Source organism: Canis lupus, chromosome 30 (assembly GCF_003254725.2).
Source record: "Canis lupus dingo isolate Sandy chromosome 30, ASM325472v2, whole genome shotgun sequence".
In the NCBI taxonomy this organism is placed as follows: domain Eukaryota; kingdom Metazoa; phylum Chordata; class Mammalia; order Carnivora; family Canidae; genus Canis; species Canis lupus.
Genome location: NC_064272.1, coordinates 9,463,206 through 9,489,637, shown reverse-complemented (window position 1 = coordinate 9,489,637; position 26,432 = coordinate 9,463,206). Strand labels below are relative to the sequence as shown.

Below are 26,432 nucleotides of genomic sequence, written 5' to 3'. Positions count from 1 at the left end.
AGAAGCAGTAAAGGGCAGAGAACAATTAACACCCAGACTGTATTTCTCTCTACTCAATGTCTCCAGGTGAATGTTTCAGTATCATTCTGGGTCAAGGTAGAGCAATGTACCCCTAATTTACTCAAGTAGTTCTTATTTCATTTCTTCTTTCAAAAATATTTTACATGGAAGAATAAATGCAACAAATGTTAAAGATAGGTCTTAATTATTCAACTTTAAATGCTATTAAAAACAATCATTTATATTAGGTAAAAGCAGCCTGTTTTCAAGTTCTTACTGTAGGTTGCTAAAGGGAAGTTTGAAGCTGGGAAATACTGCTTCAGTTAACATCAGCTTCTTCCTTTCTCCTCATTTGTAAAACTTACAGAGTTAGCAAAGAATCTGCAAATGTCTGTGTCAGCTTATATATGGTACAAAGCTCAAACCTTAATTGATATAATGAAAACATGTCCACAAGGAAATGTACAATGTCTACTACATCTAGAGGGAAGAGTCTTGTCAAAAAAAGTAAATCTGGGACACTTGGGTGGCTCCAGAAATCCGGGATTTAAGTCCCGCATCGGACTCCCTGCAAGGAGCCTGTTTCTTCCTCTGCTTGTGTCTTGGCCTCTCTCTCTCAGTCTGTATCTCTCATGAATAAATAAATAAATCTTTTTTTAAAAAAGTAAGTCCAGGGCAGCCCAGGTGGCTCAGCGGTTTAGTGCCACCTTTAGCCCAGGGTGTGATCCTGGAGACCTGGGATCGAGTCCCACATCGGGCTTCCTGCATGGAGCCTGTTTCTCCCTCTGCCTGTGTCTCTGCCTCTCTCTCTCAGTGTCTCATGAATAAATAAATAAAATCTTAAAATAAATAAATAAATAAATAAACAAACAAATAAATAAATAAAGTAAATCCGAAACTAATATATGCAATTCTCATTTTTTAATCAATCAAATCCATCAGTTAACCACTTGTAGCCAATAGTTACTGAAAGCTAAGTGTAATGCTGTTCTGGCAGACAGAAGACAAATATAACATGCTCTTAAGGAACATACAATCTAGCTGGGGGACAAGACAGACAGGATTGAAATACTAAGGGACTATCCCTGAGAATGCTAAGTAGAACACACTGGAACAACTTTTCAGAAATGGGCAAAATCACTGCTCATGGGTGCACTGGCATGGGGGTGTTGGGCTAGCTAGAAACGCTTAATGGAAAAGTGGCATTTGACTGGGGCCTGAATGGATGGTAAGATCTCCACAGATGGGGGAAGGCAGTGGATATGGGGCCCAGGGAACAGAAGGCACAGAGGTGACAGTTGGCAAGTTGCTTAGGGAAGGAAACATGGAAATGTGCATTGGTTTAGGAGTGCTGAGGACATGAGGCTGCCTCACAGCAGTGGTAGCAGGCAGCAGGGAGTCACAGGCAGCTCCAGAGCAGCAAGCATTCTAAGGAACTGGTGTGTTGTAATGTTCTAGACCATGCCCAAACCATACCGGAGCCTGAGGGAAAAGGAAAACTCAGTAATACTGATCATGTCTTTATTTAAAATGTTGATATTTTGGGCAGCCCCAGTGGCTCAGCGGTTTAGTGCAGCCTTCAGCCCGGGCATGATCCTGGAGACCCAGGATTGAGTCCCGTGTTGGGCTCCCTGCATGGAGCCTGCTCCTCCCTCAGCCTGTGTCTCTACCTCTCTCTCTCTCTCTCTCTCTCTCTCTCTCTCTCTCTCTCTCTCTGTGTCTCTCATGAATAAATAAATAAGATCTTTTTTTTTATTTATTTATGATAGTCACAGAGAGAGGGAGAGAGAGAGAGAGAGGCAGAGACACAGGCAGAGGGAGAAGCAGGCTCCATGCACCGGGAGCCCGACATGGGACTCGATCCCGGGTCTCCAGGATCGCGCCCTGGGCCAAAGGCAGGTGCCAAACCGCTGCGTCACCCAGGGATCCCAATAAATAAGATCTTAAAAAAATAAAATGTTGATATTTTGTTCTTCAGGAATTATTTTTTGCATTAATTTTGATTAAAAAAATACCATATTAAAATATTATTCATTTTGATGATTGCATTTTTTCCGTACCCCCTTAAACTTTTTGCCCAAGGCAAGTACCTCACTTACCCTTATCCCAGCCTTTTTTTTCTTTTTTTTTTTAAGATTTTATTTATTTATTCATGAGAGACAGATTGAGAGAGAGGCAAAGACACAGGCAGAGAGAGAAGCAGGCTCCATGCAGGGACCCCGATGTGGGACTCGATCCCAGGACTCCAGGACCATGCCCTGGGCCAAAGGCAGGCACTAAACCACTGAGCCATCCAGGGATCCCCTTATCCCAGCCTTCTGTTCTATTTCTGAAGTTTGGTATTGGGTATATGGGTATTCATTTAATTATATTAACTGTAAGCTATAGCTTACTTATGTTACAAATATTCTGTGATTAGTAAACAGTATTTAATGAAAATAACTAAGATAAATTGTAATTTTAAGGAGATTAATTAGGAACTGTGAAGCCCAAAGAGCATGACAGGGAAAAGAATCCTTTGTGCTTCTAAGTCAATCTTTAGGGGATATTAACTTCCTATCTCTGCAGTGTATGCAGTGCAAGCAGAAAAGGGTTGTTTTACTCACATCTAAGTGAGTGAAAGATAACTGGGGGGGGGGGAGGGGGTACCAAAGGTTGCTGTCTATTGGAGACAGGCCTTAAGCAATTCAGCAGCTATAGTCAGCCTGACTCTGCCGCTTGGCCTGAGGCAAGCTTCCACAAATGGGCCACACAAGGTGGGTTTGGCCCACATATCACATGTAACAGACCCATCCAGAGGTGCCTGGCAGGCTCATTTGGTAAAGCATATGACTTTTTTTGTTTTTTTTAAATATTTTATTTATTTATTCATGAGAGACAGAGAGAGGCAGAGGGAGAAAGAAGCAGGCTCCATGCAGGGAGCCCGATGTGGGACTCGATCCGGGACTCCAAATCACGCCCTGGGCTGAAGGCAGATGCTCAACCGCTGAGCCACCCAGGTGTCCCAGCATATGACTCTTGATCTCAAGGTTGTGAGTTTGAGCCTCACATTGGGGGCAGAGTTCACTTAAAGAAAAAAAAAGAACAACAAATAAACCCATCCAGTTATGCTCAAAGATAAGCTACTCATTGGGCCACAGTGTGTATCACAGCGCCATGGTCCAAGAAGCAGCAGCAGATCAATGAACTCTATAAATGTCTTGGGGCTACTTGCATCTAGGAGAAGAAGTAGTATTTGACACAAAGAGTATTACTAGTACCTCTAAAAATGTAAAACCCAGGGGTATCCCGGGGTGGTTCATGGTTTAGTGCCTGCCATTGACCCAGGACTTGCTGCATGGAGCCTGCTTCTCCCTCTGCCTATGTCTCTGCCTCTCTCTCTCTCTCTCTGTGTATGTCTCTCATGAATAAATAAATAAAATATTTAAAAAATATATAAAACCTGAGATCTACCAGTAAACTGGTAACTAATGAAAGATCATTTGTAGCCAGAGAAGTCAATTAGCATGCAGCACAAATATCAGTAAAGGTCAAGGGAAAGGGTAAAAGTGCAGGCTGCTTCCTGTGCTCATCAATGGGTGCACTTCACTGTCATCTGATGTGGACTTCCCAGTCAGTGCCGATGTTCAGTGAGAGCTTCTCTAGCCTCAGGGTAGACATTTTGGCACAATATGTAAAAGCCACAGGCTCCTCTTTACCATCTAAATATCAAGACAATAAGAGGAAGAGTTAGATGAATATCTAGGAGAGAAAATCTTTCCTTTGAATTTAAAATATTTCTGACTTGATCATAAAACCTTAAACTCTACTTAGGAGAATCCAATTTAGTAGCACTTTTACCCATGGATTTCCATGAATTTTTTAAACATTAAACATTCCATCATTTTGAGTGCAATATTGGTTGAAAAGAAATTGTAAGGAACAAAGTGATTTACCCAAGAAATTCAGTAGGTAAGAAAGAATATATCCCTTTAGGAAACTCCATAAACATGGGTAGGATTCTCTGGGGCTTCAGATATCTACAGTTAAAAATATATTCAGAGAAGCTACAATGTTATTTCAAGCCCCAAGTAATTTCCCTTAGAAAAATATTAATAGCTTACAGTTTGCAGAAAGGCCAGTTGATGAGAAGCACGATGGCCTTGCTTCCTCTAGATACCAGTATATTTGATCTCCATAAGAAAGTGTAGGGTGCAACTGACTAAGTGCAATTAGTCAATCAGTTTTAGGACTAATCATCTCTTTGCTGCAGAAACTCCCATGTTTATAAAACCAAATGACCTGTTTCCTCACCAGATGAATGGGTGGTCACAGAAGATGGCTGCTTCTTGAGGCCTTGGATGAAGATCTGCTCCACCACACACTTGGTAGGATAATGACCTCTTTTGTCAGCACAACTGGAATAGATACAAACGGCATTAGGAAAAGGAGAGGATGAGGGGTTTGGACTCATTACAATGTCAACATCCCAGCCTTGTGAGTTTCCCTCTCATCTTTCCCTATGGAGGCATGAACGATATGGTTGTCATGTTTACTATGATGAAGAGATGGAAACAGATGATTCCCTGTGCCAAGGGCAGCCTAACCAGTAGACAAACCAATCTTCCTTTAACAAGCCATTTGGAGAGAAATAATCTAAGGACACTGAAGTCTCAAATGTGACTTGGATACTGCAATAAGATTTTAAGAAATCAGATAATTGCTTAATGGGTGGATAAATGGGATTAATCATAACTTAAATTGAATTCTTTTTATTTTTTAGAGAGGGAAGAAAAGGAAGATGGAGACAATAAGGAAGGTTGGTTCATGGAGTGATTGAAAAATACTTCAGGGAAACTCCAGACCAAGATGGAAACATAAGAGGCCCCTGAATTGCCTTCCTCCCATGGATCCACAGAGTGTGGAGCTACATGTGGAGCAATTAATTTCCTTTTAGAGATACAGAAACTAGCTGAGTGGCTCTTCTATATCAGGTGACTGAGGAAATACCCCACTAAAACAGGTAGGAAAAGCTGAAACACTCTCACCATAACCCCCACCCCCAGGACAGTGTCATACAATTGGGAGAGGAACTACTAACTTCTTCCTGAAGAGTAAAAGGTTTGGATCACACTCCTATTGCCCCAGTTTTAGGGCCCCCATCTGAGGTATGAGCCCCCACACAACCTCTCAATAATTATTCTAAGTTTATTTAAACTAAAGACTCTAATCAATAGAGGCCGAGTTGCTGAATGGTTAAACAGTCAAGACCTAACTATATGCTATCTATAAGAGACCCATTTCAGCTTTAAGGACACATACAGACTGAGAGTGAAGGGATGGAAAATGATATTTCATGCAAATGGAGACCAAAAAACAAAAAAAAAAAAAACCAGGGGTAGCTAATATTTATATCAGACAAAACAGACTTTATGCCAAAAACTGTAATAAGACAACAAAAATTGTTATATAATGGATCAACTCACTAAGAGGTTATAACATTTTAAAATATTTATGCACCCAGTATCAGAGCACCTAAATATATAAAGCAAATATTAGCAGATATGAAGGTTGAAATAGACAGCAATACAATGATAGCAGGGGACTTTAATACTCCACTTCCAACAATGGATAGATCATCCACACAGAAAATCAATAAGGAAAACATGAACTTAAACTACATGTTAGGCCAGATAGACTTAATAGATATATAGAGAATATTCCATTCAACAGCAGAAGATACATATTGTTCTTAAGCATACATGGAACATTCTCCAAGACAGACCATATGTTAGAATAAAACCAAGTCTTAGCAGATTTAAAATGATATCAAGCATCTTTTCTGACCATAATGGTAGAACAGTAGATATCAATTACAAGAAAACTGGAAAATTCACAAATATATGGAGATTAAATAATATGTTCCTAAATAACCAATGGGTCAAACAAGAAATCAAAAGGGAAATAAAATACCTTAGGCAGAATAAAATGGAAACACAATATACCAAAACTTACAGGATACAGTGAAAGCAATTCTAAGAGGGGAGTTTATAGCAATAAATGCCTACATTAAGAAAAAGATTTTAAATAACCTAATTTTACACCTCAAGAAACTATAGAAAGAACAAGCTAAGCCCAAAGTTAGTAGGAGGAAGGAAATAACAAAAATCAGAGTGAAAATAAATGGAACAGAGGCTAAAATGATCAATAGGAAAGATCAATGAAACTAAGAGCTAGTTTTTTCTTTTAAATATTTTTATTTATTTATTAATGAAAGATACAGAGAGAGGCAGAGACACAGGCAGAGGGAGAAGCAGGCTCCATGCAGGGAGTCCGATGTAGGACTCAATCCCAGGTGTCCAGGATCACGCCCTGCACCAAAGGCAGGCGCCAAACCACTGAGCCACCCAGGCTGCTCAAGAGCTAGTTTTTTGAAAAAATAAACAATACAGGCAAATCTTTAGCTAGATTCACCAACAAAAAAAGAAAGAGTACTCAAATAAATAAAATCAGAAAACTAACATGTTAATTTTCCAGTATATTAACTACACTGGAATATAAATAAATAAATAAATAAATAAATAAATAAAATGAGAAATGAAGGAGGAGATGTTATATTTGATACCTCAAAAATACTAGGGATCATAGGAAACTACTATGAATAATTACACGTCAATAAATGGGATAAGCTAGAAGAAATGGATAAATTGCTAGAACATACAATCTGCCAATAGTGAATCATAAAGAAATAGAAAATCTGAATAGACCAATTACCAGTAAGAATATTGAATTCATAAATACAAACACTGCCAACAAAGAAAAGTCCAGGACCAGATGGCTTCACTGTTGAATTCTATCAAACATTTAAAGAATATCAATTCTTTTCGAATTCTTCCAAAAAACAGAACACTTCCAAATTCATCTTATGAGGGCAGCATTACCCTGATACTAAAGCTAGCAAGGACACTATAAGAAAAGAAAATTATAGGCCAATATCTTTGATGAACACAGATGTAGAACTCCTCAACAAAGTATCATACACCATGATCAAGTGGGATTTATTCCTGGGATACAGAGATGCTTCAACATAGGCAAATCAGTAAATATGATACATTACATTAACAAAAAAAGATAAAAATAATATTATTTCAGTAGATATAGGAAAAGCATTTGACAAAATTCAACAGCCTTTCATGATAAAAACTCTCCACAAATTATGTATAGAAAGAATGTACCTCAGGGAGCCTGTGGCTCAGTCAGTTAAGTATCCAACTCTTGATTTTGGCTCAGGTCATGATCTCAGGGTCATGAGATCAAGCCCTGCATCAGGCTCTATGCTCAGTATGGAGCCTGCTTAAGATTCTCTCTCTCTCTCAAAAAAAAAAAAAAAGATTCTCTCTCTCCCTCTGCCCCTTCCTACCCTGCTCGTGTCCTTTCTCTCACTTTCTCAAAAAAAGAAAGAATATACCTCAACGTAATGAAAGCTGTATATGATAAGCCTACAGCTGTATTCAATGGGAAAAAGCTGAAACAAAATCAGAAACAAGAAAAAGATGTTCACTTTTCACCATATTTGTTCAACATAGTATTGGACATCTTAGCCAGAGTAATTAGGCAAGAAAAAGAAATAAATTGGAAAGGAAGAAGTAAAATCATTTCTATTTGCAAGTGGAAATAGGGAGAGGCTGGTGAAAGGGGACAAACTTTCCGTTATAAGATGAATAAAATCTGAGAATATATATATTTTTAAGATTTTATTTATGTATTTGGCAGGAAGAACACAAGCAGGGCAGCAGGAGAGAGAGAAGCAGGCTTCTGATTGATCAGGGAGCCCGATGTGGGGCTTGACCCCAGGACCCTGGGACCTGAGTTGAAGGCAGAAGCTCTAACCAACTGAGCCACCCAGGTGCCCTAAATCTGAGAATCTAATGTATAAGATGGTGACCATAGTTGACAATACTATATCGTATAACTTTAATTTGTCAACTGAGTAGAACTTAAGTGTACACACACACACACACACACACACACAGCAAATATGTGAGGTGATGGATGAGTTAATTAACTTGATGTTGATTGTGGGAATCCTTTTACAGCATATACTGATAGCAAAATCATCAAAATGTTGTATACTTCAGATATATTACAATTTTAGTTGTCAATTATACCTTAGTGAAGCTGAAAAAAAGATACTCCACAAATGGTCTTCCTCCTTAATTTCTTTAATCTGAGATCACTGTAATTTTGAAGTTAGCATGTTAAAATATCAGCTGTGCTTTTGAGGATAGCATAAATTATTTAAGAAAACACACAGCTTTTTAGCTGTCATTACCTGTTGATCAAAACACCTGCCAAGAATGAAAACTTCCTGTGCAAGAATTGCTTCTGGTGGAGATATTGGAATGAATGGCCATCGTCAAGGTAGAATTCACCCATGGCAGAACCCTGGGAAGTGAATCATAGATAGAGGATGTGTTATGTAATAGCTTACTAGGAAAAGAATGTCACCCACTAAAGGGATTAAAAATTTGTGAAAAAATTTATTAAACAAAGCTTAATATTCAAAGTGTACAATGTAGTCATACAAATATATATATTAATCATCCATCAGTGAAATAATATGAATAACGAAGTCATATAAGAGGAACACAGTGTTAGACCTTGTTGAAAAAGATTTAAACTACAAAATATGGTGAGTGGCATAGGTGGCTTCTTTGAATATACTAACCTAGAATGTGATGACAGGTCAAGAAAAGTTCATAAAAGGGGATCCCTGGGTGGCGCAGCGGTTTGGCGCCTGCCTTTGGCCCAGGGCGCGATCCTGGAGACCCGGGATCAAATCCCACATCGGGCTCCCGGTGCATGGAGCCTGCTTCTCCCTCTGCCTGTGTCTCTGCGCCTCTCTCTCTCTCTGTGACTATCATAAATAAATAAAAATTAAAAAAAATATTAAAAAAAAAAAAAAAAAAAAAAAAAAAAAAAAAGAAAAGTTCATAAAAAAGAAAAGTTCATAGAATGGAACTAAAACTAAAGAGATTTAGTATATAATGGATGAGATCAGCTATCTTTAGAAACCCTCCATTTAGAGAATGGTATCTAGTTCCCATTTCCTTTCAGTAGGACCCCTTTGGCATGTCAGACAATGTCACAGCACTCTATATGGCAGTTTACTGTTAATTGATAATGCTTGATGTGCTACGGGCCTTGAGTCTCTTGAATTTATTCCATGATCTAAGGCTCATAGTTTGGCCCAAGAAGACATGTCTAAGTGAAACAGATGGAAAAGAAAGCTTAATTATCTTATAATATTTGTGTAGGAGTATGAATTTGTGGTTAGTCCTGTGGAAGAGTAAGAATTTGTGTTGGTATTATAGGTGGGCAAATGGATAGGAAAGGAATCTGCTATAGGTTTTATTTGGGTCAAAAGATATTCTAAAAAGGACATACAAATTCTGGATCCTTCTAGGCTTTTACCCCAGAAGATATTAGTTGTTTGAGCCATCTGATGAGAGCAGAAGTCATTGTGTGGGGTTGGTGTTCCTGAAATGTTGCATAGTTACAGGCAACTGAGTTTTAGGGCTAATATATGTGGTAGGCTGACTAGGCCCAATGGGCATGCAGTTCGGTGGTAATGCCAAACTTCAGAGTACCAAGGGTCACGGTGCCCCAGTGGCAACTTCTGTCATTTCTAGTTCTCAGAATTCTCTTAAGAACAATTCCAAGAAAGTCAGACAAGTGGGACAATGACTCAGGAATGATTTAAAACTTTGATTTCTAGAAAAACATCAGAGGCACTCATCCCATAATTGGGGTTTATCATTTTTACATAGTGTCACATACTCAAAAGGCCACTATTCCTGTAAAGAGATAAAGTTGTAACGAATAGAAAAAAAAAAAAAGTAGTAACGAATGAGATGTGTAAAGGTAACATTTTCCAAATACCTTAGTACTGAGGGCCACCCGGAGTCCATACGGGGAATCAGACATGTAGCCTGTGGATTTTCCTATAGTTGTCTTTATTGGTACTATACTTCCACCTCGCTGAAATACCGGTATCTACAACAAAACAATACTCTCAGGAAAGGAGTATTCGTATAAGGCAATTTCAATGTAGAATCTAAAAATATTTTGTCGTATAAGACTCACATGCTTTAGAAGTATAGACTCAAAGATGAAATACATTTGTGAGCAGAGATGGAAAATATGGAAGTCATGGCATTAAAAGGAAAAGAGTTCGAACACTAAAAATGGTCCATTTTAAAATTATTAGGGAAACTTCTCACCTTTCATCAATTTATTATCTATTTTGCCTATCCTATTTGCAGTTCCTATTTTGTATTTTTAATTTCTTGTCAACGTAATACATGTGTTTATTTCTAGCGCCCTGCTAAGGAGTGAGTTTTTGTGCCTATATAAGTAGGCTCACATGTATGTACATGTGCATATGAAATATTACATTTTTTTTTGGTTTTGGGGAGATGACTGTCCTTACTATATGGTCTATGCCCTTCCTGCTCCCTGCTTCCCTGGATCACCAGGATGATGGAAAAATTTTGAGAGTAAATCTGTGAAACTTTTATTATAGAAGCCACCAAACACACTTAAAGTGACTTTCACCACAGGGTTACAGGCATGGCCCATATCTAATTCTTCTGGAATGGCATTCCCAGCAAAGAAAGCCCAGTAAATTTCCTGCCTCCCCGTACAATCCCCTGTAAGGAAACTCTTTGGATCACATGAGGGCTTGTACTTCGCTCTAGGTAAAGTACAAGAGGGAGAAAAGTACAAGAATATAAATGAAGTTGGGAGTGAAGGCAGAGTAGTTAAGACGTCCACCCTCTGCCTGACAGCAAGAATAAAGCACATTTATCTCCTCCTCATCAACCAATCGCTTCTTCTTTTCTTTTTTCCCAATGACAGAGGTAGTAAATTAGTACAGAATGGGCTCAGAAGTGGGATGCTGCCCAGCTGATCTGGGGTCTTAGCTCTGCCACAATCTAGCCACAGCCCTGGACAAGTAGTTGAATTTCCCTGAACTCAGTTTCTTCACCTGTAAGCATGAGGAGTTGGAGTAGATGAATGTTCAGGTCTCTTTTAGATCTGAAAGTTGACATCTGACATCATTTTATTATTAAGAGTTAATATTACTGATAACAGCTTTAAAAAATAACATCAATGTATCTTTATTAATTTTAGCACCACTTTGGGCCTGTAGTGGTTGTGATCTGGCTGCAAGAGCAAACGTCCCTTCACGAGTTCAGTCTGGACAGGCCCCCTTAACTCTAACATCAGAACTGACAGCCTTCCCCTGGACGTAGAGGGCCAGGGTTACAATGGAAATCATGTTTTGTGACTTGGCCCTATAGAAGGACATTCTGTATGGTGTGTGTGCTGACCACCATCTTTACTCTGTTTTCAGCGTTTCTATTTTTCTTAGACACACAAATGTAAATATTTGGGGAAAAGTCATCCTTTCACAGTATGTCTCCTACTGTGAAATCAGGCTAAACGTTGATACTTTTTTCTCACACTTTTACATGCTTCGTTGTACAATTCATATACCATACAATTCACCCACTTAAGGTGTACAATGAAATGTCTTAGTATATTGAGAGTCATGCACCTGTCACCACAATCAATTTAAAACATCTTCATCATCCCAAAAAGAATCCTCATACTCATTAGCAGTTAGCATTAGAGCACCATTGCTCTCAAGCCCTCTCCCAGCCCCAGCCCCATGCAGCCCTTCATCTACTTTTTGTCTTTCGCCCTATGTGTTGTTATGCAGAACACTAATGTGATTGGTTCTTTCTATGTAGGCACATGTGTTAGACTGAATGTTTGTGTCCCCCTCCAAGTCATGTGTTGAAGTCCCAACCACCAATGTGACTGTATTGTATTTGGAGATAGAGCCTGTAAAGAGGTAATTAAGGTTAAGTGAAGTCAGAAAGTGGGGCCCTGATCTGATAGGATTAGTGTCTACAAGTGGGGACCTAAGAGAGCTCACTCACTTCCTCTGCTGTGTGAGGACACAGCAAGAAGGTGGCTGTCTATATGCCAGGAAGAGTCCTCACGAGGAACTGAATTGTTGGCACCTTAATCTGGAACATCTAGCCTCAGAACCGTGAGAAATAAACTTCTGTTGGGTAAGCCACCCAGTCTGGGGTATTTTATGATGGCAGCCTATGCAGACTGATACAGCACAACAGGTAAAAATAACAGCTTGAAAATAACTTACAGTGTCTAAGGCTACCGGGATCTTCACAGTACATGCTCCTTCCCAATGAGCAAATGTTTTAGAGTCATACCAGACCTGAAAAGGAACAGACCCTAATGAAAAGAGTATAGGAACAACTCTGCTCACAATTTCATTATTCAGTAAAACATTTATCTGGATTTCAAATAACCAGGAAGCTAAAATAAGTATAATTAAAAAAAATTCTTGAGTGGAAGTTAGCAAGAACATATGCTTTTAAGAAGATCCCAAAGGACTACCCTGGTACTGTGATGGATTAAGTTCACTAAAAGGCCATTCATTTGTCCATTTGTCCATCTGCCTACCACATGCCCAGCACTGCTAGGCACACGAGTGGACAGAAAGACAGAGTACCTGCCCTCATGGATTTTACTGTCTGGATTTTACAGTCTAGAAGCTTAATGTGTTAAGAGTAAAAAAGATGATGGAAGAAAGACAAAGCAACAACAAAAAAGAAAAGCACATTGTGAGCAACTAAATTATAAATGAGGTGGGAGAAAAGGAAAGTGTCTAAGAAGGAAACAGATCTTGGAGAAAGACAAATGGTAACTTGGATTGCTACTATAGTGTCATCTTTTAGCAGAGTGCAATTCAGGCATGAAGTTCAAAATCCTTTTTTTTTTTTTTTTTAAGATTCATTTATTTATTCATGAGAGACAGGGAGAGAGAGAGGCAGAGGGAGAAGTAGGCTCCCCGCAGGAGCCTGATGTGGGACTCAATCCCAGGACTCTAGGATCATGCACTGAGCCGAAGGCAGATGCCCAACCGCTGAGCCACTCAGGTGTCCCAGTGAAGTTAAAATTCTTTTTTTTTTTTTTTTAAGATTTTATTTATTTTTATTCACACACACACACACACACACACACACAGAGAGAGAGAGAGAGGCAGAGACACAGGCAGAGGGAGAAGCAGGCTTCATGCAGGGAGCCTGACGTGGGACTCGATCCCAGGTCTCCAGGATCAGGCCCTGGGCCGAAGGCTGCACTAAACCACTGAGCCACCCGGGCTGCCCTGAAGTTTAAATTCTTATCTGGGATCCTCATTGAGGGGGGTTTTGTCCGTGAAGTACCAAGAAGTTCCTCCAAAGGAATTTGATAGGATAACTCCTTAAGACACCAGCAGCAGCAGTATGGAAACAAAAACCTCTTTTTCTCTCTTTTAGCTCTGTATAATTTCTGGCAGCCACAGAGTCTATTTCTTAAGGTCACGTCCTGGGATTACCACATCCTTTCTAGAGCTGTCCTGTCTGGCGGTGAATGTGAGAGGGCTGTGACCTGACCATGGTCTGCTCTGGTGAACCCTTGATTCAACATGATCGACCCTACCTTGTCTCCATGTATTATCCTCAGCTGGATCCAATTTGCTAATGTTTTGTCAAGGATTTCTGTGCCTGTGTTTATGAGGATTTTTTTTAAGATTTATTTATTCATGAGAGACACAGAGAGAGAGGCAGAGACACAGGTAGAGGGAGAAGCAGGCACCCTGTGGGGAGTCCTATGTGGGACTCGATCCCAGGACCCCAGGATCATGACCTGAGCCGAAGACAGATGCTCAATTACTGAGCTACCCAGGTGCCCCTCTTATAATGTCTTTCTTTGACAAATTCGAGTAGCTTTAGATAAAGAGTAGTGGGAGTGAAAGGTAAAAGAAAAAAAAAAATGGACGTAAATAACGTTTTGGGATTACCTGTTTACCATTTCCAGAACTAATTAGAATAAAAGGTAATATGTACAGGGTAAATCCTCTGGTGCTATATGAATATACCAAGGTCCCCTGCCCATCACCCATTTAGCCCATCATCCCCTCCACCTCCCTCCACTGACCCTCAGTTTGTTCTCTATAGTTAAGAGTCTTTTATGGTTTGTTTCCCTCTCTTTTTTTTTCCTATCCCATATGTTCACCTGTTTTAGCTCTTAAATTAATTGCACCTGTGATTGAAATCATATGGTAATAGTCTTTCTCTGACTTATTTCACTTAGTATAATACACCTTGGCTCCATCCACGTTGTTGCAAATGGCAAGATTTCATTCTTTTTGATGGTCGAGTAATATTCCTATATATATATAGGAATATATATACCATGTCTTTATCCATGCATTAGTTGTCGGACATTTGGACTTTTCCCCTAGTTTGGCTATTCTGGATGTTGCTGCTATAAACATTGGGGTGCATGTGTCCCTTCAAATCACTGTGTTTGTATCTTTTGGGTAAATACCTACTAGTGCCATTGCTGGGTCATAGGATAGTTCTATTTTTAACTTTTTGAGGAAACTCCATACTGTTTCCCAGAGTCAGTCCAGGAATATCTTGATATGGAGGTCTCATGTCAGTTTGGTAACTGTCACCCCTCATCCCTCTGCCTGCAGAAGCCTGTGGTAATGCACCCATGCTCAAGGACTCTCTCCAGGGTTTGTTTCTTCCTTGATCTCCATACCATACCCTCTTTCCCTGGTCTGGTGCCCCAAATTTCTGCTCTGCCTCTTCTCCTGTCCCCTTTGCAATATATCCTTGGACTGTCTCTGGAGGCTATTGCTGTACTCATGGCTCTCTGCTCTGCAGCCCGTGGACTAATCATACCTCTTCCCTGTGCCCTGCCTGGGTTCAGTGCCTAGGACTCCAGCAGTGCAGGATGATATTTTATCCAGTAATAAAATCAATGATGACAACCAATAAAAAAGTTGGGAGGCTAGAGGAGCATAAAGGAAAGTCACCATTGTTACTTTTTACCCACTTTGGCAAGTGTCTGGAGACCAGTTTTTGGTACCAAAAATTTAAGATTTAGTTAGAGCCAGAACCAAAGAGCAAAGTCTCTTCTTACTTATGCTTCCTCCCAGAGACTGATAGCTCTTAGTAGACTAAAGATTTCTTCCTACTCAAAGCTTCAGTGTGTTTACTAGGAATCACTTACACAAGTCCAAATATGAAGGTAAAGAACTATTCTGACCCTCCTTGGTGCTATCATCTATTCATCTTTCTCCTCACTGTTAGTTCCATTAAGTTTCTTGACCTCCAAGGTCATGACTTACAAGAATCTTCAGTTACTATAGTCATTTAGGCTGTCTTCACAACTACATAAGGCAATCTATTTCCTAACAGGCTAATTCATCAGAATGAAAGAGGAAGATATGAAACATGTAAGATACATGGCTGTTCATCATTTATGCTTACCTCATTTGATCCTGGCAGGAACACATCAACTGTGGTGGCTTTTGGTTCTGTGACTGGATGAACCAATAAAGCGCTTCCTGAAAAACAGAAGAAATAAAGTTGAAAATCATTCTAAGAGGTCTGACAACATCCTTCTCCTTTGAGTGCTTTTGTGGTTTTAGAGACCACTCAACTATGATCTTGGTGAAAGTAGAGACCTTGGTGAGCTGAACCAATGATTCATCATAGCGATACATTGTTAGAAAGGGGACTGGTGCTCAAAATGGTGACTATATTGTTACTTATTATTAAATTCCTTATGGCATATTAGGACAATAAGGGAACCTGACACAGTCTATTACAGTCTCATTTGTTCATAGCTGCTAGTATGCCAAGAGTCTGAAAGAGCCATCACATTTCTCCAGGTGCATCATTGTTTGCTGTGACTTTGAAAATGCTAAGCCTATAACTGTTATCCAGAACTGTGGTCAGAATGGATAGGAGTATATCCATGGGCAGTTATCACTAGGAAGGCTGTAATTCTCTCTTTTTTTAAAGATTTATTTATTTATTTATGATAGACTTAGAGAGAGAGGCAGAGACACAGGCAGAGGGAGAAGCAGGCTCCATGCCGGGAGCCCAACGTAGGACTCGATCCCGGGACTCCAGGATCACACCCTGGGCCAAAGGCAGGCGCTAAACCGCTGAGCCACCCAGGGATCCCCAAGAAGGCTGTAATTCTCTTAAAGGTAATCCAGATCATTAATTTTGTTTTGACTCTGTCACTATGCATACGTAAATTTCATCCATTTATGCATTCACTCTTTAATTGTACAAATATTTACTGAGTTCCTGATGAGTGCCAGGTATTACGCTAGGCTCTGGAGAGTTAGTGGCATATAAAACAATGCTCCTGTCCTCGTGGAGTTTGCAGTCAGTAAAAATGGATATTAAACAAGTAATTACAAATTAGGACAAATACCAAAAAGGAAAGGCACAAAATGGAATGAAAGTTATGTAATAAGAGGAAGGAAGTAGCTATTTAAACTGAGACCCAAGAATAAGTGGAGATGTAGCACTAGGCACTAGGTTTTTTATATTTTAGGATTCCTGCTTGTTAGAAACAGGATGCACCTTTTGGGCTACTCTCTGTTAAGCCTCGTTTCATGAATCCTAGTCCTAAAATGATAAACTTCCATAATCTGGTTAACCTTTATTAAAGAAGAGGCCAACAAAAACACAACCAACAACCCTATTTTGCATATGAAGTAAATGCTCGAGTTTTTACTGCTGTAACCATCTGTTTCACTGTCTTGTACTTCCATTCCCTATAGTGGTATCAGAAGACTCAGGAGTGGATCCAGAACAGGAATCTTGAATTGCACTCACAAATAGAATGGGTTTATAGGAAGTTAACAATATGAGAAGTGCTACATGACCACAGAATAGCGCTATCATTCCACTAATATACTAAAAATCTTAATGCCAGAATTTCTTTTATTTTTTTTTGTTTTGATAGTAGTTTTTTTTTTTTAGTGCTCTTAAACAGGAAATAAAACAGAAACATAGAGTATTTATCATAATGAAAATTAAGCAAGAAATGCTCACCCAGCATGTATTCATCTTCTACACCAAAAGTGTCTAATTCCTCTGGGAACTCTATCCACAGAGGCCTGGGGAAAGAAAAAAAAAAATTCTTACTTCTACATCATTAGATGTTTTATTACTATTAAATCAGTTATATTTTCAGCTTTATAACTACTCAAATTGGAAAAGCCAAAGAGCCAAGACTCTTTTAATGATTTGAAATTTTATGAGCAATTGCTAGGATTACTATATATTTTTCTAATGTGAGGGATCTATCTACTCGCTGAAATGTTCCAATGAAAGATTGAGAATTCTAGGACCTACAGTTTTTCCTTCTGATTGTTGAGTACTAAATACTATTTTGAAGGCAGAATCAGAGAGGTATGCATGCAAGTCCAAATGCCGAACATACTCAATATGGACCAATTTAATGTTTGTAAAACTGTATTTTATAATGATGTGAAATTTGTGCCACAGTTTTCATGCTGTCACTGCCTTTCATGCATCCTTAATCATTATCTATTTAAATGAAAAGAACTGGTTTTACTTGTTTTCAAGCAGGAAACATTTTTGAAGTATTGAGAAACTATTGTGTGGTTTTTGTATGTTTATTATACTGTTTTACACAACTATCCAGGAGGTATTTGGGCTCATAAAGATAATAAAATCGTCAATATCTGTGCATCTGGATTTCAACTTAATGGTTCTAATATTTTTTTCAACCTTATGAGTAAAGGATATTTAGTAAGAGAAACTTATTTTTATTCACTAGCCTTTGTAATAATATATATCCTTTTCCTACTGAAAAGTAACAAAGCAGTAGTCTTTCAATATGGCTGATGTCTAGAATCATCAGGGAAACTTCTAACAAATCTAGATCCTGAGACCTACCCAAGGAGATGCCTAGTAGGTCTGGAGATGTGACCTTGGAATCTATAATTTTAAGAAGCTTCCTCAGGTGATTCTAGTCGAGCCAGGCTTAGGAACTGCTGATCTGGAAGCCTTGATGTATATGTGTCTCTCTATCATTCTCTAACTTAGAAAGTTGGTTTTTCACATCCTGCCTCCAAAACAAAATCAGAATATAATTTATATCCTGGGAAAAAAGTTCATCTCAAACTTGGAATGTTTAGCCCTAAAGGTAAGATAGAGTCTAAGACAGGCAGAATAAATTGTTCTTCATGAGAGGATGATTGTGAAGTTAGTGAATTCAGTTATAGTCACTTCTTTTTTCTTTGAAAAATCTCTATTTCTGTCTCTTATCAAATATTAACACTTGAATCACAAAGTAGCAGGGAATCTGGCTTTTCTGTGACCTCAACTTCTTGACCCTGCTCACAGTTGTGAGGACACTTGATTAAACATGTGGCTTTTCTCTTGAAATCACTGTGTAATTACTTTGTTCCCCAAGGGCTAGGGGGTTTTCTGGTATAGGTTAGCTGCTGGGGCCCCCAACCCATGAAGCCTATTTACCTCATGACTGGTTCAGCAGCCACATGTGCGCAGTAGAAGAGAAAATACCAATAGGGCAGGAGGGCATAGCGCTGCCTGATGGCTTCCCGGATGAGCCGAGTGTACTCCTCCCCAAAGAGCCAGGGTTCTCGCCGCTTGGTCTTCATGGTAGCATGGCCACGGAAGAAGGGCTGGTAGGCTCCAGCCTGGTACCATCGCACTAGCAGCTCAGCCTCTGGATTCCCGATGAAGCCGCCTACATCAGCTGATTAGTCAGTCAGAGAGAGGCCTAATGAGGCAACCAGGCTTCTAACAAATGTTGCACACAGGTAAAATAAGGGCTTGTAGCCTGACAGGACAAATATACTTGCTGTATGTGCACTCAAAATGCCAGGATGAAACTGTGGACTGAAATTAGGGAGCACACATTTGAAAACTCAGCCTGTTTGAGGATCTGACAATATTCTCTTTGAATCCTCTTTTCTTATCCAAAGCCAAAGTCAGAGGTTTTACTACAAGATCAACATTTCTGTATGTTTCCAAACCCAGAAATTGCAAAATGTTGACCTGACTCAATAACTCTGTGTTTAGTGGTGGGGTGAGGGCGGTTGGCAATTGATTTCCTTCTAAAGCAACAGCTCAAGCAAGATAAAAATTGTAGAACTAAAGAAAAACAGACGATCAGAATTAGAGATTTAGGTATAATTGTGTGCTTAGTCCTTAAGCAGGAGACATATTCTTGGTATGGGGATCAATGCTGTAAGAAACACATCTATCAAAGAGTGACATTAACTTCTATTCCTACAGAAAACAAGGAACAGCTGGAACTAGTCATGCTGTGCACCCTCCATATTGAGATTTCTCATCTGCAGAGAATTACTAGGATTTTGGGAAGGCAGCCCATCAGGGAATCCTATTATAACTAAATTTATCTTTCCTGAGAGTGTATCTTTTTTTTTTTTTTAAGTTAAATTATGTCATAGAATCTTAAACCTGCTGAGTAAAAAGCATTTCTGTGAGGCTGATTTTTGATTTGCTCAATTCTTTGTACCCTCCATTTTTCTCATTTTGAAGAAGAAAAGGTATGTTTCAGGAAGAGAGACTCAATTCTCAAGACCATCTAAGGAGGAATCAGAGAAAGAGGGAAAGAAGCACTTGGGCTCTCTGATAACTTTACTTCATGTCCTCATTTCAGACAAGATACAAACTGCTTGGAAGTGTCCCTTCACTTTCCTCATTTTCTTATTCCCAGTTATCCCTGCCCCAAACCGCTCATGAGGTCACATTTGTGACCAGCCTTGACAGAGAAACACCCTTGCTTTTTATTTTTCTCTCACTTCAAGCCTGAGGATATCATCTTACCTCCACAAAAAGAGATCCCAGTAATGCTGAGGGTGAGTAACATAGGGATAGAAATTTTCAGGTAGCTCCATTCTGCTGTGTTGTCGCCCGTCCACACAGCACCTTGGATCACCAGTAACAAGGTATGGAAAAAAAATCACAAATCAGCCCATGCACTCAATTTCAGAGATTGCTTATTTGAAATAGACAAATTAATATTAAGGAAAGCATTTCTTTCTGACCTTAAAATATACAAATTCTGGTTTCTACAATGAAAATATATTAATCTAATGTGAAGAAGTTCTTAAAATCCACAAAACATTTTGTGAGAATATTCTGAAATGGCATTTATTTTTGAAGTATAACTCCAGCCTGATTTTAGGAAACATTAAAAAAATCAACTTTACTGAAATATAACTTACATACAATAAATGTACCTATTTTAAGTGAAGAGTTTGATGAGTTTTGAAAGCTGTAACTGGCACCACAAGCAGGGTACAGAACGATTTCCATAATTGTAAAAGACTACGTGGGCTTCTTTGTTGTCATTCTATATGTCTTTTCTAAAATTTCATATAAATGGAAACATACATACTATTTTGTGTTTTAGCTTTTTTTGCTCAGCATAATGTTGTAGTTTATTCCTTTTTATTTGATGACTAGTATTCCATAGTATGGATCTATTATTGAGTTGTTTATCCACTCACCTATTGATGGACTTTTTTTTTATTTTTTTATTTATTTATGATAGGCACACAGTGAGAGAGACAGGCAGAGACACAGGCAGAGGAAGAAGCAGGCTCCGTGCACCGGGAGCCTGACATGGGATTCGACCCTGGGTCTCCAGGATCACGCCCTGGGCCAAAGGCAGGCGCTAAACCGCTGCGCCACCCAGGGATCCCGGACATTTGAATTCTTTCTAAATTTGGGCTATTATGAATGAAGCTGCTATAAATATTTGTGTATAAATCTTTGCATGACATATGTTTTTCATTTCTCTTGGGTGTGGAATTGCTGGATCTGTGTTCAGTGTATGTTGAACATTTTAAAATTCCAAACTGTTTGGCATAGTGGTTGTACTGCTTTTACATTATCAATACATGACAATTTCAGTTGCTGTACATTCTTGACAACACTTGGTAGTGTCTGTCTTTTTAATTCTAGCTACTGTAATGGATGTGCAGTGGTGTCTCTCTGGGTTTTAATTTGTATTTCTCTACAGACTAATGATGAACATCTTTTCACATATTTATTGATTATTCATATGTCTTTTGTAAAGTGTATATTCAAATATTTTGCTTATTTTTAAAAGTATTTGTCTTTTTATTATATAACTGTAAAAGTTATATATTTTGGATACAAGTTCTTTGACATATATGTATATTGCAGATATTTTCTCTGTGGCTTGACTTTCACTTTTTTAATATCTTTGAAACGGTAGAGGTTTTTAATTTTTTTTGAGGTTTTTTAATTTTGATGAACTCCAAGTCAGCATTTTTTCCCCTTTTATGGTTCATTCTTTTTGTTTTCTACCCAAGAAATCTTGTCTATTTGAGTCACAAATATTTTTTTATGTTCCCTTTTAGAGGTTTTCTGTTTGTTTTAGCTTTTATAGTGTAGGTTTATGTTCCATTTTGAATTACTTTTTGTGTGTGGTGAGAGGTTAAGAGTCAAGGTTATTTTCCTACGCTGCCCCTCTGTCATCCATACTCAGTGTTCTGACACCATTTATTGAAAAAAATCCATTTATTGAAAAAATTGACTTGGCAACTCTGTTCCTTATTAATTGATTGATCATATGTGTGTTGGACTCTTTCTGGATTCTTTATTTTGTTCCATTGATTTATATGCCTATTTCTCCATCCCTTCTCCAAACAACAACAACAACAACAACAACAATAACAACAACAAAAATCCTCTATAATTTAAGAGGAGTGGTACAAACTTTATAAAGGAGACATAATAACAGTAGCAAGAACAAAAGTTAACATTTATCAAGCCCTTACTGAGCTGGGTGATTCTACTTTGCTTGTAATAGCCTACTTAATCATCACAATCCTAACAGGTAAACATTATTTAACCCCAAGTAACACAGTTACTATATGGTAGAGGCAGGATTGAACTCAGGCAGTCTGACTTGAAAGCCACTGCTCTTGACCATTGTATACGTGGGAAGAGTTTATGAGGACAGATTATAAACCACTAAGGAGATCCACAAAAGAAAAAAATCTTATTTTACTAAATCTAGATTAGTTCTGAAGCATTTTGTCTCTCTTCTACCAAAATAGCTTTGGTAGCTATTTTTGTTTTAATCTTCCATAGAAATTTTAGGCTGTTATGTGGCAAGCAAAGATAAATCTTTTCAAGGGACTGTTTTTTTTTAAAGGTATTCTAATAATTTCTCCTTGACTTCAAATGAGATAAAATGGTTTTTGAAATTGACATGGTGGCATTCTCATCAAGAAAGAAAGTTCATGTAAAAGCATGCTGATATGTTGATCTCCCATATGGTTGTTCAGTCACAAGCGGTCTCTGCCTATGGGTCTAAGCATAAGACTTGACACAGTAGTGTTCTCTGCAATGCCTCACTTAGTACACTTTGGGGCAGGCTGATAGTTTCACAGAGAGTACTGAAGGCTAGGCAGTAGGCTGATATTTAAGGGATCAGATTACTTAGTATGCATATCTTTTTATCATTCTTTTTAGCTGCTACTTAAAAGTTTTCATTAAAAATACTTGACTTTTTTAGTGACTAAAAATGACACTTGTAGAGAATATGGAAAAGAGACTTAGGTAAATAGAAAACTTAAAAATCACTGATCACGAAGGTACTAAACTTACTGATTTAGATTGCTATCTATATTTTTTATTTTTTAAAAAAAGATTTTATTTATTTATTCATGAGCGACACAGAGAGAGAGAGAAAGAGACATAGGCAGAGGGAAAAGCACACTCCCTGGAGTGAACCTGATATGGGATTTGATCACAAGACACCGGGATCACGTCCTGAGCCGAAAGCAGATGCTCAACCACTGAACCACCCAAGCATCCCTTTCTATATTGTTTAAAACACAATTGTGATAATATACTACAAAAACATGTAAACATTCTGCTTTTTTCCCATTTATTATGATGTCACAAACATTTGCTCATGCAATTACAACTATTTTATCTTTTTATTAAATTTTTTTTACTAGTAAAATAATTACATACATATATGTATTGAGGAAAAATTTAAAAATAACACATGCAAAATCTCTGCTGGAAATCACTTTGTTTAGGACTTTTGCTCTTTGGCTCTTCTGTATGTACGTCTCATCTAATGTGTTTACAGGGACACATAGCCTTTTTATTCCCAAATAATACAATAGAGAGTCCTAATGGTATTTTACCATTATAAAATGGCAGAGCTTATAAATAGATTTCATCATCAACTTGTAATCACTGAGATTACTATTTTATTTTTATTTTTTTTAAGGTTACTATTTTAAATAGTCTTATAATGTCATATGGATATACCATCCTTTTATAAATATTCCTTTATTTGGATTTTCTTTCTTTTTTTTATTTCAGGAATTAATGCTATGGTGAGCATCTCTGTAAATGAATCTTTGCCTGATATAACAGTATTTTGGCCTTTTGTAGAATGCCACAGAGGCTGGTTTTCAGGGCTGAAGAAGCCTAATAATGTCTATGATACAGTAAAGGCTGCATTCTTCAAACTAGGACCTAAGCTCCTAGTTATTTGTGCAAGGCCAGGAGACTTAAAATAGCCTTCCCAGTGGAAGGTGGTTAAGGTGAATTAGCTAGTAAACTGAATCCAGTTATAGATGACCCCTGGCCACAAGCAACAGCCAGGTCTATTTTAAGCCATATTGCTAAGTGGTTCAACAGGTGGTTGAAGGAATGTCTAAGAAGTATATTTTCCCTGGTTTAGATAAATCAAACAAACAGAATTAGAGATGACCCTCCCAGCAGACTGAGATACTCTGAAGCCATTTTCCCAGCAACTTAAGTGGCCATTTCTTCAAAGAGGAAATAAGTAACTAAACTTTATTAAAATTGATGTATTCTGTCTCACAGGACAAAAGGGATATTTCAGGGCATGTCACTTGCTACAATCCAAGGCCTGCCCATCTGCCACTGAAGAGGAAGGGATCAACATAGTAGCAACATATACCATAAATGTTAAAAAAAAAAAAAAAAAAAAGGCAGGTTGCTAACTTGTGTTTTTAAGTCTGATCATATGAGTCATTCCTCACCATACTTTTGTGATCCAGCAAAGAAAGAACGAGTAAGAACAAAGGGTCTCTCCTTCCCCTCAGATCGTTGTATCAGTCCTTCTGCAGTAGCCATGTGCTAAAATGCAAAGGAGAACATTTTCAAAGGGATGGTTAGATTAGGGCATTGTGCAGATGTCCCTAATAAGCTACTGGACATGTAAGAAGTAAATAGTAAATGGTGGTGGGAATGTAAAATGGAAAATAGAAAAATGAATCAACCAAATCCACCAAATAATTTTCATGATGTAATGAAATTCCCCTAATAAGAGTGGAAAACTTTGATTAAAATAGAAATGAAAATAGTAAATAATAAGCTAACATATTCAATGATTACTATTGCTAGGCATTTTATAAGATGTTCTCTTATGGCCTGGGTGGCCCAGTGGTTCAGTGTCTGCCTTTGCCTCAGGGCCTGATCCCAGAGTCCTGGGATCGAGTCCCAGGATTGAGTACCACATTGGGCTCCCTGCATGGAGCCTGCTTCTCCCTCTGCCTATGTCTCTGCCTCTCTCTGTGTGTCTCTTATGAATAAATAAAATCTAAAAAAAAAAAAAAAAAAAAAAAAAAAGATTTTCTCTTATAATCATAGGACAAGCTCTGAGATGGATTGTTTTCATTGATGAAAAAAACTGAGATCCAGAGAGGTCAAGTGACTGTCACTGGCCAACATAGAAAATTCTTTAAAGTAGTTTGCAGTTATAGCAAGAGGCTTTTAAAGAAGGAACCACATACTATCTGAACTGTGCTATATGTAGCCAGCAGCTCCCACTGGAAAGTATGCCAATTGGTGGGAGGCCGTAGGAACATAGTTACAGGATGAAAATAACAAAGAACCATGGATATCAATTAGGGCGGATGTCTGACAAATGTTTGGGATGTGACTGACAAATGGAAGACAATTCTACTACCTTCTAATGAGAAGGCTAAGTAGTTAAGGCTTTCTACATTTAAAAATTTATTGAAATTCTGTATCTGTGTTCTAAATCTTATTCCCCTGGTATGAATGTAAGACTTGCTATATTTAGACATTTGTTAAATTTCAAAACATTTGTTTTAACTGCCTTCATTTATGTATTTATACATTACACCAAAAAAAGTTTTGAGGTATCCAATGCCATTTATTAATGATGCCTGTCAAGGAAGATGCTTCTATATTATCATTAATCTCACAATATCTGTAATTCACCAAGTTCATTAGAGAAAGAAAAGGTACAAAAGAAGAAATAATAAGTCCCATATTGGCTACAACCTGAAAAGATCCATTGCAGTTGTCAGGAAAGTCACACTAAGAGAAATGAACAATACAGAATGGCTATTACAAATGACTGTCAACCCAAAAGGTAGGGCACATGGGTCAAGTGGCTTCTTTATGGATATCTTACCTGATAAAAACCATAGATGTTGTGAAGTTCCCTGTGCTCCCAGTTGCCATGATGAACGGCATTCTTCTGCATGGTTAGCTCTGGCCCTCTAAAGACAGAAGGCTCATTCATGTCGTTCCATATGTAGAGGATGTCAGTAGATCCCTAGGAAGTAAATTTCTTGTTTGGTCACGATAATACTCCTATAGTGATGATGTTAATGTGATAGCCACGCTATTCCTCTTTCATACTCCATTTAATTTATTATTTATAGTGTTTATGATCTATGCTCTGTCTTCTGTTCCAGAGCTACAATAAATAAAAGGTCCACAGGGCAGGGAATTTTGTTCATTTTGTTCACTGATATATCCCAAACACCTAGAACAGTAGCTCAACCACAGAGATTCCCAATAAGTATTTTTCAATGAATGAAAGAATGCTTTGTAATATTGTCTGCGAAATACACACTGCCCAGCAAGTCCACTCCGAGACCTACCCTGGAGAACCCACATACAGGAAAGGTTGTGAATGTTGACAGATTCTATAATATCCATCATCTGCTACAACTCTTAAATAAGGGCAATTAAAGCTTTCCATGATAAAGTTCTGCCTTCCCTCTAACACTTTGAAAGACTTGACAGCTAAGATACCTCTTAGCATGGTCAAAAGTTTGTGTTCTACACAGAATTGTTCAATTTAGAGTAGAAAGGGGCTGCCGAGTCGTCTAGTTAACATGGTGTTGAAATCCCTATTATAGAATCTCTGATCTCTCAGCATTTGACTCAGTAACTACAATGACATGGAGTCCTTCAGGAAGCTCATTCCACTACTTTCCAAAAGTCCTGCCCCTTGTAACATTCTCTCACTGGGCCTGGCTTGCCTTATGGGATACCACAGAATACATGTGCTGCCTCACAAGCCAGCCTCAGGGTGACTTACATGTACTCTTCTGACTCTTTACTTAACATGTATCCTAAACATGTATACTTTGACGAACAAGGCTATTTAGTTTCCAAATATGTAAT

General features: G+C 38.3%; 1 protein-coding gene across 5 annotated transcripts in view; it reads right to left on the bottom strand.

Annotated features, from left to right (window-relative positions):
- GANC (glucosidase alpha, neutral C) overlaps nucleotides 1–26,432 on the bottom strand; it is a 75,933-nt gene that overhangs the window by 6,115 nt on the left and 43,386 nt on the right. For 4 of the 5 annotated variants that reach the window (XM_025473066.3, XM_025473063.3, XM_025473067.3 and 1 more), the window contains exons 15-25: nucleotides 25,429–25,572; nucleotides 24,026–24,122; nucleotides 19,785–19,886; nucleotides 18,444–18,687; nucleotides 16,992–17,056; nucleotides 15,405–15,481; nucleotides 12,218–12,292; nucleotides 9,922–10,035; nucleotides 8,312–8,424; nucleotides 4,294–4,397; nucleotides 905–3,701 (exon numbers count right to left, since the gene is read on the bottom strand). In XM_025473066.3, the coding sequence (XP_025328851.1) occupies nucleotides 3,592–3,701; nucleotides 4,294–4,397; nucleotides 8,312–8,424; nucleotides 9,922–10,035; nucleotides 12,218–12,292; nucleotides 15,405–15,481; nucleotides 16,992–17,056; nucleotides 18,444–18,687; nucleotides 19,785–19,886; nucleotides 24,026–24,122; nucleotides 25,429–25,572 (1,245 nt within the window). In that variant the 3' untranslated portion in view covers nucleotides 905–3,591. Of the gene's footprint in view, nucleotides 1–904; nucleotides 3,702–4,293; nucleotides 4,398–8,311; nucleotides 8,425–9,921; nucleotides 10,036–12,217; nucleotides 12,293–15,404; nucleotides 15,482–16,991; nucleotides 17,057–18,443; nucleotides 18,688–19,784; nucleotides 19,887–24,025; nucleotides 24,123–25,428; nucleotides 25,573–26,432 lie in introns of those variants that run through there. The other variant, XM_025473064.2, reaches the window with a different exon arrangement.